Raw genomic sequence first — 16632 nt, 5'->3', positions numbered from 1 at the left:
CCATCCTTGAAAGCTATTTCGCCATTTTCATAGCAATACTCGACCTGCAAGTTGCTTGAGTAGTTGGAATTGCATACTGATATAAAAAAACATGTCTACCAAAATAATAATAATCACAAAAAAAAAAATCCAAACAAAGGAATTTTATATACCATATAAAAAAGGATAAATCTTTTATACACTGACTATATATATACCAGCAGGTCTAGATATATGCTACATATACAAAATTTGATATTTAAATTCAAATTTAAATGATGCGGTATCCATCCAACCCTATCAGTGCATACACTGACAGTGTAGGAAAGGATTTTAATGGCAAGGGTAAATATATTATATATTGACAGTGTATGCATTAGCGAGTCTAGATACATGCCACATATATAAAATTTGGTATTTAAATCCAAATTTAGTAAGATTCGAAGGATTTTTTGACTTTGGTTTAGTAAGATTCATTCATTTTTTAACTTTTTTTTTGGGTGGCAGTGGATTTCAGTTTTCTCCCTATTGAAATTTGAGGCCTGCCCAAAGCGAATTCTTCATAGATCATGCATTCAGGCTGATGGTGAATTAGCCAGTGATAGTGAACCTCTGCAAGTTCATTTCAAGTAACTTAGGGAACAAAGGAGTTAAAGGATTGTTTGGACAAGAGTTATTTGATTTTTTTTTAAAAAAAAAAAATTTTGAGACATTCCCTAAACACATTTTGTTACCATCCTCTTATCCCCCTACCACAAAGCAGGAGAAAAATGCTAAATGTAAAACAAAATGTTTATCCACAATTTTTCCATATTTATCCTTTTCAAAATTACACATTAAATTGAAAGTATTAACATTTCAGTCCGAACTTATATGATAAAGATACTAAAATGTAAAACAAAATATTAGCCATATTTCTTTTCTCTTTACCTTCTTCATTTCCTCCAATTTTTAAATCACCCCAACCAATTATCCAACTTTCTGCCTCTCAATTATCCAAATTTAAAGAAAAATATTTTTAAATATGTTGTAATTTTATTAGTTGCACAAACATCGAGTGTGCTTGAATCATTAGTTTACATGAAATCCACAAAAAGAAACAAATTCAGCCCAATAATTTATTCAAACAAACCAGTGCGTGAGCCAATTTTCAATTAAATGGGTGAGCCAAACTTCAATTAAATGGGCATTAACAAATTCCCCATGTTTCTATGCCAACCTGATTTTTGTAAGAAATGTGTACTTATTGGCTATCCCACATTAAATGCCTTAAAAATAAAGTACTAGCACAACGGCATAACTGCCATCACATCTTTCTTTGTACTATAACATCATTGCTGGCTTTACAATGGCAGGAAAGTTTTTTCAATGCGTGAATCTATTGCCACTACATATCCCTACAGGAGAAAAATGATGTGATCTAGATCACACTCCACAAATTGCAAGACACACAGAAAACAGAATAGTTCTATTGCCAAAGTGGCGATTACAAGCAGAGCAAAGCAAATTCCAACAGTGGGAGACAAAGGCTGAGGATAAAACTGAAACCTCAATTATTGTAGCAGTACCAATCTTGAACTGAACTTTTAGTCTAAGGATAAATCTCAATGAGAATTTTGAACTGAACTTTTAGTCTAATGATAAACCTCAATGAGACAGCGCACACCGAACATTGGAAGTATTTTGTAGTCACTGAAACCAGCATCTCGGAAAAGCTTTGCCCATTCTTTCTCAGTTCTTTCTTTAGCAGCGTGACACATCAACATCAGCATGTCCATACCAACTTGTGTTTCAACTGACTCGTCGTCTTTAATCTGGCTTTCCAAAATCATGTCGATAATAATGACTCTTCCCCCTTTGTTTCTCCCTGGAATAGCCTCTTTGCAGTTCTTGAGAATCTTCACACAATCTTCATCACTCCAGTCATGGAGAATCCCCTGTTTTCCAGTAAAATCACAAAATTAAGCTTATCACACTCCATCACTGCCTCACGCATCAATTAATGAGAGCCAAGAACTCCAGTTTCTTTAGCAAACAGCCTCTCAAGCAAATATTTTGCATATGATTATTACTGTTATTCTTTCATACAACAGGCGCCTATGTTAGCGATCTTGCAAATCAACTGTTAAAGCTGGACGTTTAATTGTTTATATTTCTGTTTATTGAAATCGTTGTAGACTTATATATCAACATTGTCTCAATTGTTTCTTAATTATTCGAGTGGATAAGGAAAAAACGGATTTCATCGAAAGTATCCTTAATTACCTTGAGCAAGATTGCATCAGCAGTAGGTACCTTCTCTAGCATATCTCCTGCGACAAAGTCCACGTTCTCAGTTCCCTCTTGGCCGGCAATCACGTGTGGGAGATCACACACAACACATTCCAAGTTGGGGAAATTTTGGGCAATGGCCCTAGCAATCGTCCCTGTGCCGCCCCCAACATCCACTAAAGATGTCAAGCCGTCAAACACAAACTTGCACCGGGTCATCATCACCTGAACGATGAAAGTAGAATCATTGGCCATGGCTTCATTGAAGCGGTTTGCAAAATTAGGCTCTTCAGCAGCATAAGCCCAGAAGTTTTTCCCATGCGCTGTATCAAATGGAGCGGGATCATCATTCCTGAACCACTCAGTCAAGGAATTCCAGGGCTTCAGTAAAACTGGGTCGCTCATAAAAAAGATAAGTGCCCTTAAATTGAAAGGATCGTCTTTTAAAAGAAGACGGCCTGCAGCTGTGAGCGCATAGCCTTGATCTTGTAGAACAAAGAAGCCGGCCTTTGATAAGAATCGCATCAGGCGATAGATGTGGCTAGCTTTTGAAGGGTTATCCGGAAGGGCAGAAACCAGCTCAGAAAGTGTGATAGGCTTCCCATGTTGATTGATGGCTTCAGGGATTCCCAGTTCAATTGCACATTTTAGAGATGCAGACTTTCTGAAGTTGAGCATTTGGTTGCGTACATGATTTTGAGCTGCAAGAAGCTCAGTAAGATTCTCCGCTCTTTCCATTCCTGCAATAGTACAGAGACCAACGGCAAAAATGGTTTCCAGTTTTATAGCAGGTGAGCACAGAGACGAACGGCATTTGCCTGCACTTAATATAAGTCTTTCATCTTTTTTTTTTTGCTGATTAGTGACAATTAAAAACATTTGAACAAGTTCCGACTCGTCTGTTTTGGGCTTGTAAAGTTAAAAACCAAAGACCTTTTCAACAGGTAGTGTTGGGCTGTTTAATTGGTCCAGCCAGCTTTAAATCCTTAGTCACGCATCCCAATGTAGATTCTCCAAACTCAACTCACACGTAAAATTAAAGAACTGTCACGTGACGGGAGTAGTGAATTTAACATGGAATAATCTTTTACGTAGGCGATTGGATTGTGACCGAATGTCTGTAACTGAGGATTTGATGCCCAGTTCAGCCTTTTCAACTTAATAAATAACCTTGATGTTGTACTCAGTCAGCAGCGAACAAATTGAGACCAAAAGAAGGGGCTCTCGAATGTTTTTTCAGTACCCTAATCACGAAATTACGAGCAACTGAGATCGCATTTTTTTCCTTCCTTTTTTGGTATGCATCTTCAACAACTATTACTTTCTTACGGCTATGATTAAGCCACTTCGCATTGCCAAATTTTCTAATAATCCAAATTAAGCAAAGTAAATAAGTATTTTGGAATTTCACACTAAATGTAAAAGGAAAAAAAAATCTCAAAAATATTTCAAAATGTTAGATTACTAATCACGTCCATGTTTCCGAGATTGCGAACATATGTATGTACTATTGAACAATGATGAGTACTTGTTTTTGTCTAGGATTAAGCCTTAAAATAGTTGATAAGCAAGTGTTTTGGATTGCACACTAAAAGGGAAAAGATTTCCAAGAATTAAAAAAGTTAAATTGCTGGCGTTGTTAATGTTGAATATGTCCTTTTGCACGGTGATTATTATTTAGTCCTATTGCATTTTGGCTAAAATGCGTAATTATGTAAGAATTCAGAAATTTTGGGTCATTTATCATTATTAAAACAGTAAAGAAATCATATCCACATCTGTTCTCATGAAAAGTCAAAGATAAATGCACGAGTTCTTCAAATGCAGTTTATAGTAATCCACCCAAGGCTAAATTTTGAGCTTCAAAAATTCTATCCGCACTTTTATTTTAATGTGTGATTTTATATGTAACGGTGGGGTGGATTCTCCATGACTGGAGCGATGAAGACTGTGTGAACATACTCAAGAACTGCAAAAAGGCCATTCCAGGAAGAGACAAAGGGGGAAAAGTGATTATCATAGACATGGTGATGGAGAGCCAGTTAGAAAATCATGAGTCTGTTGAAGCCCAGATTTGTTTTTACATGCAGATGTTGGTTCTTTATACTCTTTTGGGATGCTGGCTTCAGCGGCTATAAAGTCTTTCCAGTGTTCGGTACAAGGGGTCTCATTGAGGTTAATCCCTAATAAAGGAACATTAATACCATAAAAATCTGTTGACCTTGCTATATTTATGCGTCTTGATGTATCTCACTGAGGTAGTGAACCTCTGCATTTGTGTTTGTTTGCTGGAATATTTTATAATCTGTTGATCTTGCTATAACCATGTTGGTAAGAGACTGCACTTTGTTTGTTTCCCAGAATAATCTCTGCCCTTGAATTCAATGCATATGCTTTATGTATACAAATAACAAAGATTACTTCCTGCAAGTGTTTTTTCTGGTGCTTAATTGTGGTAATGAAACACAGCGTTACATGCACCAAAGATTCGATAAGTGCCAAAATTTGCACAATCTCTGCTCGGTCTACACCAATCAGCTAAACTAAGTATCATGCAATCAGAATAGAAGACGACTCACTAATTGAAAAAAAAAAAGAAAAAGAAAAAAGAGAGAGAGATAGAAGACGATTCAGGAATACAATTAACAGATTGTTTGTTCAATTTTCTGTGTGAATTAAATCACGAAATATACTCGAGTACTATTGCTTATTGAATTGCTTTGACCAATGATTATCCGAGAACTCTTACCTGATCCCTCCTTGAAGGCGACATCACAAGCATATTGGTCTTCAAGATAAAAAGGTATTATTGGTGCAAATTGGAATTGACCCTTCGTCTGACACAGTATCTTCTCTCGAAAACAAGTCCAATGACACTTTGCATTTTTATCGAATATTCGCTTAATACATTTTCCAAACATATTTTTATTTCATGAACATTACATCCAAAAATTATAACCGCAATTTCTTTCCCAAAATCTCTTCCTCAAAATGCAATTCAAACATCCTCTTAATTTTCTACAAAGGAAAGCTTTTAGAGCTCAAGCAAACATCACTCGCACTAGTATCACCTAACCAATTCTGCAGCTTCCCTTCATCCAATATGCAAACATCACGTGTAGGAGCTCATGTCAAACTCTTACCATATATTCAAGGTGAATTTTTACTTTAAAAAGAGATGGACAATCGTTTCTTGTTGGATTATTCTCACTACATTTATATATTTTGCTTTTAGTACACCACGAGACTTGATGATGTACGAGTAGTTTTCTAAATTCACGGGCCAAAGTTGAAGATTTCTAAATTTAGTTTTTATTTCATAGATAGATATACATGATCATGACCATGACCAGAATTGAAACTCTTGGCTTGCTCGTAACCTTTATTCCTTGTTGCCAATCGTCAAATGTGCTTACATGTCGCCTGTACTCAGTTGCACTTAGCGTATTGTACATGGAAACTGAAGATGAATGAAATAGGGCTTCGCTAAGCATTGAATTAGTGAAGAATAAAAAAAAAAGAAATAAAGAAAAAGAGAGTTCCTTCTGTAAATGAATTAATTTCTGAAGATCCATGCCACACTTTCTTGCCTAAAACCACTCTTAGGGTCTCCACGTCCCAGATTGCAAAACCTGCATGCCTATTTGCCCAACTCAAAAAATTCAAATTTAATGCATTTGGGCCCAAATTAATCAATAATTTATTTTTACGCCAAACTGTAAAACTTAAGTTAATAGTTGCAACAACAATTTTTCAAGAGAAAAAGCCCTCTGCTATTTTATGTGAGAGGCCACATTAAACAAAATTTCCTTGACGAGTCAAAATTAAAGAATCGATCTTTTGTGAGCCCATACAAGATTAAAAAGCACCCCGACACTAATATGAGATTTTGACAGGTGTCGAGCCTGTGCAATAATAAATACCTACTCGAGAAAAAATAAATTTTCTGTGTATAGTAGTGAGTAGGGTCGAATCCACAGGGACTGGGAAAAATTTGATTCCTTTCAAGTTCGGGACACGGGGGATTTTTATCAGAAATAAACTAAAAATAATTAAACAATTTAACTAAAAATAATTAAATAATTTAACCAAAAATAAATAATTAATTAATACAATTGTAAATAACAATTAAATAAATGATAAATAAATTCTAGCCAAGGATACAACTACGCAGACACAGTCCATTCATCTGATAATTGATGCAAAGAAGGTTCACTTAATTTAATTAATAGGCTAGTTATAGTCACCGATAAACTCTAATGACCAGCTTTTCCTTAATTTATTGATAACCAAGGTACGACCGTTGATTACCCCTAACCAGGAAATACTCCTAGGTACGACCGTAGGAATTAATTTCCTAATTGCATTAAAAACTAGAAAAGCCTAACCCAAATTAATAACACGCTACGAGGGTTATTTAAATCAGATTGCATGTCCTCCTAGTATGTGAAAATACTAGTTGTCACTAATATTAACCAACTAAACAATTACGGATTTAATTGATTAATTTGACAAGAGATTAATAAGTCAAATTGCACATCGGGCCCTTGATATCCAATTAACAAAATAATCCCATGGAAATTAAAATAGAAAACATGCAAATATTAATAAATTAAGGAACACGTAAAATTAATTAGATCTCACAGATATTTGGGACTGCGTCTTCGCGTTGATCCTTGACTAGAGGAGAAAATTAGCCACGCCTCATAAGAAAATTCCCACGCAATTTAAATGGAATCAAATACATAAATAACTAACTAAGAATTTAGGAAGAAACTTGAGTCTCCGTAGACTCTTTGAACCAAAGTTGCACACTACAAACAAGGAAAGGAAGAACTCCTCTGAAAACCTGATACTACCTCTCTTCCTCTCCGTAGAGAGAAAACTAATCTAATGTCTTCTGCCAGCCCTCCTCTAGTGCCTTTTCCTCCTTTTATCTTTAGCACTAGTTTCCTAAGAGAACTAGTGACGTAGGAATCAAATTGGAAAAGCTCCTTTCATTATCAAAGTCCATCTTGACTAATGAGTATATCTCCCACAATAAGAACACATTTTCTAAATCAATGTTACGTGGTCCCCGCAGAATTCTCTCCTTTTGATTTCTTATTGCTAGTGGACTTGCCAGGACTTAATAATAGGAAGGCAACTCTTCATCAGCAATTCCGTTGGTTTGCACAATTTGGGCTGATTGTGGAAAGCTTTTAGAAACTTTCACGTGTGGAGAAATCTTCTCAAGAAGGTCCCCTTTTAGCACTTTTCTGCTCCACTTTCTGAAATTATATCCAAATACCAAATATAAATATATATTGACAATTAAAACAATATTTGGCACGGATAAAGAGGAAAATTAATGATAAAATTACTAACAATTAATACCCTATCAATTCCCCCCACACTTAAATCATGCTTGTCCTCAAGTATGGGAACACTGAACTCAACAATGGCTAACTCTCATTTCATTTACTGCCAAGCTACGCTTATCCCAAAATCAAGTTTTAGTGGCTAAGTGTCAAAACATATTTCTCCCGGTTAGCTCCTGAAATCATAGACTCGTCCAATTCATGGCTAACTCGTCTAAGAAATTAAAATATTAAACTAGCAAAAGTTAGCAATTGGGTCAACTGAAAATCAAAATCTCAACATTGAAGAACAAGGATCGGCAGGCCAACATGATCATAAGCTTACTTATTATTTTCTTTTCTTTTCTTTTTCTTTTTTTTTAAATGAATAAATGCTCAGTCCCAAGCTATTCAAGTCTTTTGACGTGAACTCTGACATTTTTAGATGAAAGAGCCCAGTTACTCAACTTTTCACAGCTTCAGGACTAACTACTCATAAATATCGCCACTTTTTGACGCGAGAGTCGACACTTGTGGTGAAGACTCCCGGTTACTGGGTGACGGCACTAGCGGAGTAGAGTCATTATTAACCACAATTAAGGCATCAGAATACCATATAATTAAAGATCATGACCCACATCATCTCCTAATATGGAGAACTAAGATTAAAAATTGCCCAATTCACACAACAATTGCTAGTAAAATATTTATATTGCCTAAACAATTTAACCACAATTTGCACCAAGTCATAAAACTCATGGTATTCACCAAGATAACATACTTTTACTTGCCACTTAAACAAAATTCATAAGATAAATCACAACCAGCAATAAACGAATGAATTGCCATATTTATTCATCAAAACACTAGTAAGAAAGGCAGCAAATTAAAGAAACACCAATCAAAACTAAATCCAAATCCCCCCCACACTTAAATCACACATTGCCCTCAATGTGATAATGAAACAGTAAAAATAAGAAGAAGGACAACGAAACTCCCCTGAATCTTGTGCCAGCTATTAGCACTCGTAGTTGGAGGAGGCGGAGCGGAGGTCAAAGGGTCGGGATCGTGGTTTCACCATTCTTTCCAAATTGCACTCCAAACCACAATAGACAACAGTTGCTAACGAATAATGGAAACAAGAAATTCAAAGCACTAACAAATGAAAAATCAATTCAATGAACAAAATGCACACTTCATTCACTCACAAGTTATACAGATATCTCAACACTTATAACAAATGCAATCAATAAACACTCGTGGTTCCAAACTTATCCAAATGTAATAATAATGTACCTCAAAATCACCCCAATCAATGTAGTAATTGAAATGCAAACAGACAAAAGGCTCTCATTTAAGGCAATTGAAGGCAATCTACTTCAATAAGTAAATTTAAGTGTTAAAGGCACCTCCCAATTGAACAAACAACTGTAGCAAATTACCCACAGTTAGACACAAAGTACAGCAGATTAAACACAATTCGACCTAAAATATATATATATATAATGATTAACGATTGGACATTCAATTCTAAAAATCACACGACTAACCACAAGTCAATCTACTAAATAAATAAAAATCAAGCAAAGTAAAAAGAAACAAGCAAAGTAACACAGAAGTACCCAACTAAGGAGGAATAGAAATGTCAGGTAGTCCAAACACGCAAAATTTTCAAAAACGTACTGTACTAAAAATAATAAAAACATACTGCAATAATAAAATAAGAAAATAAAAAATAAAAAAAAGATTGAAGCAGGCGCGTGCATACGAAGCCAGTGGTGCGATGAAGGTGGTGGCTGTGAGAGAGAAGAGTTTGCGGCAGCTGGATCTGGTGGTGCGCGGCTTTCGGGGCTTCAGGCGGATCTTGGAGGCGGTGGCTATGGCAAGGGTGAAGGAGGTCAGATGAGCTGGTGGTTACCCTTGGCGAGGAGAGCCGAGGCAGCGGCGAGAAGAGCTGGGGTGGGCGGCGGTTAGAGCTGGGGTGGGCGGCGGTGGGGTGAGGTTCGCAGCCGAAGAAGAAAGAAAAAGAAAGAAAGAAAGAAAGAAAGAAGAAAAGAAAGAAAGAAAGAAGAAAAAGAAAAGAGAAGAGGAAAATTTTTTTTTTTTTTTTTAAATTTTTTTTTTTTATATTTAATTTTTTTATATTTTTTTGGAGAAAGAAAATAATCTTTTCTTTTTCTGTTAAAGATAGGAATAATAAGAATAATAATAATAATACTCATAAGAATAGGAATAGTAATAATAATAATAATAATAATAATAAAAGTTGGTTTTTTTTTTTTTTTTTTTTATTGCAAAAACATGGTTTGGGTCGTCCAACACCGCGTGGGCACGCCAAGATTAGTCTTCGTCCTCTGGTCTCAGAAAACTCAAACACCGCGCGGGCACACCAAGATTGGTTTTCGTCCTCTGGTCTCAGAAAACTCAAACACCGCGCGGGCACGCCAAGATTGGTTTTCGTCCTCTGGTCTCAGAAAACTCAAACACCGCGCGGGCACGCCAAGATTTCACTTCCTGATTGCAGTGAAGGAAATATTAATACAGATACTACCCAACGAGTAAATGACCCAATGCAAAAGAAGAACAACTAGAAATAACAAGACAACTAAAAATAACAAGACTAATATTCGGGTTGCCTCCCAAACTAGCGCCTTTCTTTAGTGTCTTTGGCTAGACATAACCCGTAATTTGCTTAAACTAAGCAAATTGGGTCCTCCAAATGCACCATCTCTACCCGCTCAACTGGAACCCCTTCATAATACGGCTTAAGACGATGTCCATTCACCACAAATTTCTTCTCTGTCCTTAGACTCTGGATCTCCACTGCACCATAATCAAAGACATTAGTTACCACAAAGGGACCAATCCAACGAGAACGTAGCTTACCTGGAAATAACTTCAATTTGGAGTGATACAGTAGAACTTTTTGTCCACATTCAAACGTCTTCCTAGAGACCTGCTGGTCATGAAAAATCTTGTTTTTCTCCTTATAAATCACAGCATTCTCGTAGGCTTCATTGCGAATCTCCTCCAATTCTTGTAACTGCAGTTTCCTTTGAATTCCGCCCTCTTCGATATCCATGTTGCATTGCTTGACCGCCCAAAATGCTCTATGCTCGAACTCGACAGGGAGGTGGAATGGCTTCCCAAATACCAAACGGTAAGGGGACATGCCGATTGGCGTCTTGTACGCCGTTCTATATGCCCACAAGGCATCTTCAAGTCTTATACTCCAATCCTTCCTATCGGGTCGAACCATCTTCTCCAAAATTGACTTGATCTCTCGGTTCGATGCCTCCGCCTGACCGTTTGTCTGAGGATGGTAAGAAGTGGAGATTTTGTGCAAGACACCGTACCTCCTAAAAATTGCAGCGATCGTTTTGTTGCAGAAATGAGTACCCCGATCACTTACAATTGCTCGCGGCATCCCAAAACGAACAAAAATATTAGACTTAACGAATTCTGCAACCACTTTGGAATCATTAGTGCGGGTGGCCTTTGCTTCTACCCACTTCGAAACATAATCTACAGCAAGCAATATATAAAAAAAACCAAAGGAAGAAGGAAAAGGACCCATAAAATCAATGCCCCAAACGTCAAAAATTTCAACAAAAATCATTGGGGTTTGAGTCATTTGATCCCTACGAGAGATATTACCCACTCTTTGACACTTATCACATGACTTACAAAATGAGTAGGCATCCTTGAATAGAGTTGGCCAATAGAATCCACTCTCTAGCACCTTACGAGCTGTTCTCTTCGGTCCAAAATGACCTCCACACGCAAAAGAGTGACAATAGGCTATAATAGATTGAAATTCAACTTCACTTACACATCTACGGATGATTTGATCGGCACCCCGCTTCCAGAGGTAAGGATCATCCCAAATGTAGAACTTTGCATCGCTCCTCAACTTGTCTCTCTTTGCCTTAGGCCATCCTGTAGGAAATTTGTCAGTGACTAGAAAATTAACAATATCTGCATACCAAGGCAAAGATGAATTAATAGAAAATAAATGCTCCTCGGGGAATGCTTCTCTCAATGGGATGTCATCTTCGGTGACTTGTACTCGACTCAAGTGATCTGCTACCAGATTCTCCGCCCCTTTCTTATCTCGGATCTCCAGGTTGAACTCTTGTAGCAACAATATCCACCGTATCAATCGCGGTTTTGCCTCTTTTTTGGTCAACAGATACCGCAAAGCTGCATGATCAGAAAAAATAATAATTTTAGCACCAAGTAAATAAGACCGAAATTTTTCTAAGGAGAAAACAACTGCTAAAAGCTCCTTTTCGATGGTTGAATAGTTCAATTGAGCTCCGTTCAAGGCTCGAGATGCATAGTAAATAGCATGAGCTGCTTTTCCTACTCTTTGACCCAATACCGCACCAACTGCATAGTCACTGGCGTCGCACATGATCTCGAATGGGAGGTTCCAGTCAGGGGGTTGGATAATAGGTGAGGTGATCAATAACTCCTTTAACTTATTAAATGCCCCCTTACATGTTTCATCAAATTCGAAGGATACATCTTTTTGCAAAAGTTGGAACAAGGGTGCTCCAATTTTCGAGAAATCCTTGATGAACCTTCTATAGAAACCTGCGTGACCCAAGAAGGAACGAACTTCCCGCACACTCGCGGGGTAAGGTAAAGTAGATATAACATCTATTTTTGCCTTATCAACCTCAATACCTGTAGATGATACTACATGACCCAAAAGTATCCCGTGTTCAACCATAAAATGACATTTTTCCCAATTAAGCACGAGATTAGTTTCTATACACCTTACTAAGATCAATTTCAGATTATCTAGACAGTTTTCAAAACTTTCACCATATACACTGAAATCGTCCATGAAAACCTCAATAATTTTCTCAACATATTCTGAAAAGATACTTACCATGCATCTTTGAAAGGTAGCAGGTGCATTACACAATCCAAATGGCATCCTTCGGTATGCAAATGTTCCAAATGGGCAGGTGAAAGTAGTCTTCTCTTGGTCCTCGGGTGCGATAGCAATTTGAAAATAACCTGAAAATCCATCCAAGAAACAATAGTAAGCTCGACATGCTAATCGCTCCACCATCTGGTCAATGAAAGGGAGGGGGAAATGGTCCTTTTTCGTGACGGCATTTAGCTTTCGGTAATCGATACACTGTCGCCATCCGGTGGGCTTTCGAATTGGTACGAGCTCACCCTCTTGGTTTGATTCCACTGTCACCCCTGCCTTCTTCGGGACCACCTGTACTGGACTTACCCACGGGCTATCTGATATTGCAAATATAATTCCAACGTCCAGCAGTTTTAAAATCTCTTTCTTTACGACCTCCATCATGAGAGGATTTAATCTCCGTTGAGCTTGCCGTACAGGTTTAGCATTCTCCTCGAGTCGAATTCGGTGCATACACACCGCGGGGCTAATTCCCTTGATGTCGGCGATGGTCCATCCTATCGCCTGCTTATGTTCCCTAAGAACTCGAAGTAGTTTCTCTTCTTGAACCTTTGATAAACCCGCGGAGATGATCACTGGAAGTGTCTCCCCTTCACCTAAGTATACATACTTTAGGTGTTTCGGCAGTGGTTTTAGTTCCAAGACAGGTGCCTGCACCACAGATGGAAGTAACCTTTGATGAGGCTCGGGTATGAAAATCGGTGCAAGATCATACCTTGTCTTCGTGGTTGGTAACGTTTGCAACGATCCAATCACGCATTTAAGTTCTTCACTCAATTCTACCCTAGAGGTTGTTTCGGACTCAAAGTGCCTGGTCAGGACGACCTCTAGTTCATCCCTGCCTTCAATTTAAAAAACCTCCTGTATAGCAGGGTCAATAACATTTATCGAGAAAACAGAGCCAATATTTGAATCGGATGGATATTTCATGGTCTCAAAGATGTTAAAGTGAACAATCTCACCATCAAATTCCATAGACAAAGTACCCTTATTAACATCAATTTTGGTTCGGGCTGTGCTCAAAAAGGGTCTACCTAACAACAAAGGTGACGGATCACGGGAGTGTTCATCCTCCATGTCGAGCACATAAAAATCAGCTGGAAAAATCAATTCATTAATTTTTACCAAAACATCTTCAATCAACCCGTCAGGGTATGCATTGGTCCTGTCAGCTAATTGGATTATTATCCCAGTCTCTTTCAAAGGGCCTAAGTTCAATGAAGCATAAATGGACTTTGGCATGACATTAATCGAGGCTCCTAGGTCTAACATGGCCTTTCCAATCAAAGTATTACCTATCCTACAAGGAATAGTAAACATACCTGGATCTCCGCATTTTGGTGGAAGTTTCCTTTGTAGAATTGCTGAAACATTCTCCCCAACTATAACTCGTTCATCCCCCTTCAACCGCTTGCGGTTGGCACACAAGTCCCTCAAAAATTTTGCGTACCTGGGTACTTGTTTAATCGCATCCAGCAGGGGTATGTTGATCTCCACCTTGCGAAAGATCTCCAAGACCTCTTTTTCCTTGTCTTGCTTCTTTGGTTTCTCTAACCTGCTAGGAAAGGGAGGTGAATTAGTTTTAGTTGTAGGAATTGGGTTCGAGAGTACCTTTGCATTTTTGTTGTCTGTGCCCTCCTCTTCCAATTCTTTCTCAATCCGTTCCTCGTCCTTGTCTTTAGAAATCACCGGTTCGGGTCCTTGAACTTCCTTACCACTCCTTAAGGTCATTGCGCTTACATTCTTTGGATTTGCCTCAGGTTGAGATGGCAACTTTCCTTGAACTTGGGACTCCAACCGGTTGATTGTTATAGCCATTTGATTCATTTGATTTTGCAATGATTGCACCTGTCCCAGTTGATTCCTCATGCTTTGCAAGTCTGAATCCGTCTTTTGTTGATTAGCAAGTAATTGCTTCATCATCTCTTCCATGGACGGACTTGAGTTTGAAAGGGGTGGTGGTGGTGGTGGGCGAGGATGGTACTGCTGTTGGTGTCCTTGCTGTCTATTTGGCACAAAGTTAGACTGCCTATTTCCTCCATAACTAAGGTTGGGGTGATCCCTCCAACCAGGATTGTAGGTGTTTGAGTACGGGTCGTACTGCTTTCTTGGCGCGGGCGCGTGGCCAGCCATGTTCACCTGTTCTGCAGTTTCTTCTTGAACCAATGGACACATTTCCGTAGGATGACCCACGACAGTGCATACCCCGCACACTTTGGCTTGCGATGTATTCCCCACAGCTAGTTGTCGCACAAAAGATGTCAATTCGGAGAGTTGCTGTTGAATAGAGGATGTTTCCACCTCATTCACCCTACGCGTCGGGATATCTTCTCTTGAACCAAACTGCTGTGAGTTCTCAGCCATCCCTTCAATCAACTCCCAGGCTCCTCGAGGAGTTTTGTTCACCAACGCTCCTCCACTTGCAGCATCGATTATGCTTCTGTCCCTGAAAAGTAATCCCTCATAGAAATATTGGATGAGCAGTTGCTCACTTATCTGATGTTGAGGGCATTTGGTGCACAGTTTTTTAAACCTCTCCCAGTACTCATAGAGTGACTCGCCTGGGTGTTGTTTGATGCCACATATCTCCTTCCTTAGGCTTGCAGCTCGAGATGCCGGAAAGTACTTGTCCAAGAATTTTTTCTTCAATTGGTCCCACGTGGTGATACTACCAGGCGGTAGGTAGTAGAGCCAGTCTTTCGCGGAGTCCTTCAAAGAGAAGGGGAAGGCCCTCATCTTTATTTGCTCTTCAGTAATTCCCGGAGGTTTCATACTGTTGCAAACGACGTCAAACTCTTGCAAGTGCTTGTAGGGCTCCTCACCTGGTAGACCATGAAAAGATGGCAAGAGATGAATTAGACCAGATTTTAGTTCAAAGGGAGTGTCATCATTTAAATTGGGAAAAGTAATGCACAAGGGCTGCTGATTTAAATCAGGAGCAGCCAACTCCCTTAGTGTTCGTGCATTTGCCATAGTGACTTCCTCTTGGTCTGAATCACTTGAATTGTCACCAGACAAATTTGTCGGCTCAACCTCTGGATCAAGTTCCTGAGGTGCAATATCGTATTACTCCTCCCTGAGCCGCCTGGTTTCTTTCCTCGTTCTACCCGCGGTCTTCTCTACTTCAGGGTCGAAAATTAATTCGCCTGTCCGAGAAGAGCGAGGCATAAATTAGAAAAATACCAGAAAAAAAAATGAACTTAAAAAGAAACAAATGATTAACGCCAGTCCCCGGCAACGGCGCCAAAAATTGACAGGTGTCGAGCCTGTGCAATAATAAATACCTACTCGAGAAAAAATAAATTTTCTGTGTATAGTAGTGAGTAGGGTCGAATCCACAGGGACTGGGAAAAATTTGATTCCTTTCAAGTTCGGGACACGGGGGATTTTTATCAGAAATAAACTAAAAATAATTAAACAATTTAACTAAAAATAATTAAATAATTTAACCAAAAATAAATAATTAATTAATACAATTGTAAATAACAATTAAATAAATGATAAATAAATTCTAGCCAAGGATACAACTACGCAGACACAGTCCATTCATCTGATAATTGATGCAAAGAAGGTTCACTTAATTTAATTAATAGGCTAGTTATAGTCACCGATAAACTCTAATGACCAGCTTTTCCTTAATTTATTGATAACCAAGGTACGACCGTTGATTACCCATAACCAGGAAATACTCCTAGGTACGACCGTAGGAATTAATTTCCTAATTGCATTAAAAACTAGAAAAACCTAACCCAAATTAATAACACGCTACGAGGGTTATTTAAATCAGATTGCATGTCCTCCTAGTATGTGAAAATACTAGTTGTCACTAATATTAACCAACTAAACAATTACGGATTTAATTGATTAATTTGACAAGAGATTAATAAGTCAAATTGCACATCGGGCCCTTGATATCCAATTAACAAAATAATCCCATGGAAATTAAAATAGAAAACATGCAAATATTAATAAATTAAGGAACACGTAAAATTAATTAGATCTCACAGATATTTGGGACTGCGTCTTCGCGTTGATCCTTGACTAGAGGAGAAAATTAGCCACGCCTCATAAGAAAATTCCCACGCAATTTAA

The 16632-nt window shown here is 38.2% G+C and overlaps 2 protein-coding genes and 1 non-coding gene across 3 annotated transcripts; 1 reads left to right on the top strand and 2 right to left on the bottom strand.

Annotated features, from left to right (window-relative positions):
* Positions 1-1306: 1306 nt before the first annotated feature.
* LOC140006316 (tabersonine 16-O-methyltransferase-like) lies at positions 1307-3040 on the bottom strand. Its single transcript, XM_072048144.1, has 2 exons — positions 2245-3040; positions 1307-1916 (listed from the first exon to the last, which is right to left on the bottom strand). The coding sequence occupies exons 1-2, from the start codon at positions 2986-2988 to the stop codon at positions 1614-1616; spliced, it is 1047 nt and encodes a 348-aa protein (XP_071904245.1). The 5' UTR covers positions 2989-3040; the 3' UTR covers positions 1307-1613.
* A 7241-nt stretch (positions 3041-10281) lies between these two features.
* LOC113687588 (uncharacterized) lies at positions 10282-15513 on the bottom strand. The gene is made up of 5 exons (XM_027205167.2): positions 13863-15513; positions 11664-13382; positions 11277-11567; positions 10476-11114; positions 10282-10412 (listed from the first exon to the last, which is right to left on the bottom strand). The coding sequence occupies exons 1-5, from the start codon at positions 15511-15513 to the stop codon at positions 10282-10284; spliced, it is 4431 nt and encodes a 1476-aa protein (XP_027060968.2).
* LOC140007121 (small nucleolar RNA R71) lies at positions 15035-15141 on the top strand. Its single transcript, XR_011814678.1, has one exon. It is a non-coding gene; the product is annotated as a small nucleolar RNA R71 (small nucleolar RNA).
* Positions 15514-16632: the final 1119 nt, after the last annotated feature.

The sequence above is a fragment of the Coffea arabica genome, chromosome 5e (genome assembly GCF_036785885.1).
Source record: "Coffea arabica cultivar ET-39 chromosome 5e, Coffea Arabica ET-39 HiFi, whole genome shotgun sequence".
Lineage (NCBI taxonomy): Eukaryota > Viridiplantae > Streptophyta > Magnoliopsida > Gentianales > Rubiaceae > Coffea > Coffea arabica.
Note: the sequence above shows the minus strand (reverse complement) of the source record. Positions and strands in the feature narration are given on the sequence as shown.

What these genes read in the sequence shown, in the direction of transcription:
- LOC140006316 (XM_072048144.1), bottom strand. Translation starts at nt 2,988, where the DNA reads ATGGAAAGAGCGGAGAATCTTACTGAGCTTCTTGCAGCTCAAAATCAT. An exon ending in CTGATGCAATCTTGCTCAAG is followed by an intron (nt 1,917 to 2,244) that starts GTAATTAAGGAT and finishes ACTGGAAAACAG; the next exon opens with GGGATTCTCCATGACTGGAG.
- LOC113687588 (XM_027205167.2), bottom strand. Translation starts at nt 15,513, where the DNA reads ATGGCAAATGCACGAACACTAAGGGAGTTGGCTGCTCCTGATTTAAAT. An exon ending in CAAGGATGCCTACTCATTTT is followed by an intron (nt 11,115 to 11,276) that starts GTAAGTCATGTG and finishes TGCTTGCTGTAG; the next exon opens with ATTATGTTTCGAAGTGGGTA. An exon ending in CAAATTGAAGTTATTTCCAG is followed by an intron (nt 10,413 to 10,475) that starts GTAAGCTACGTT and finishes ATTATGGTGCAG; the next exon opens with TGGAGATCCAGAGTCTAAGG.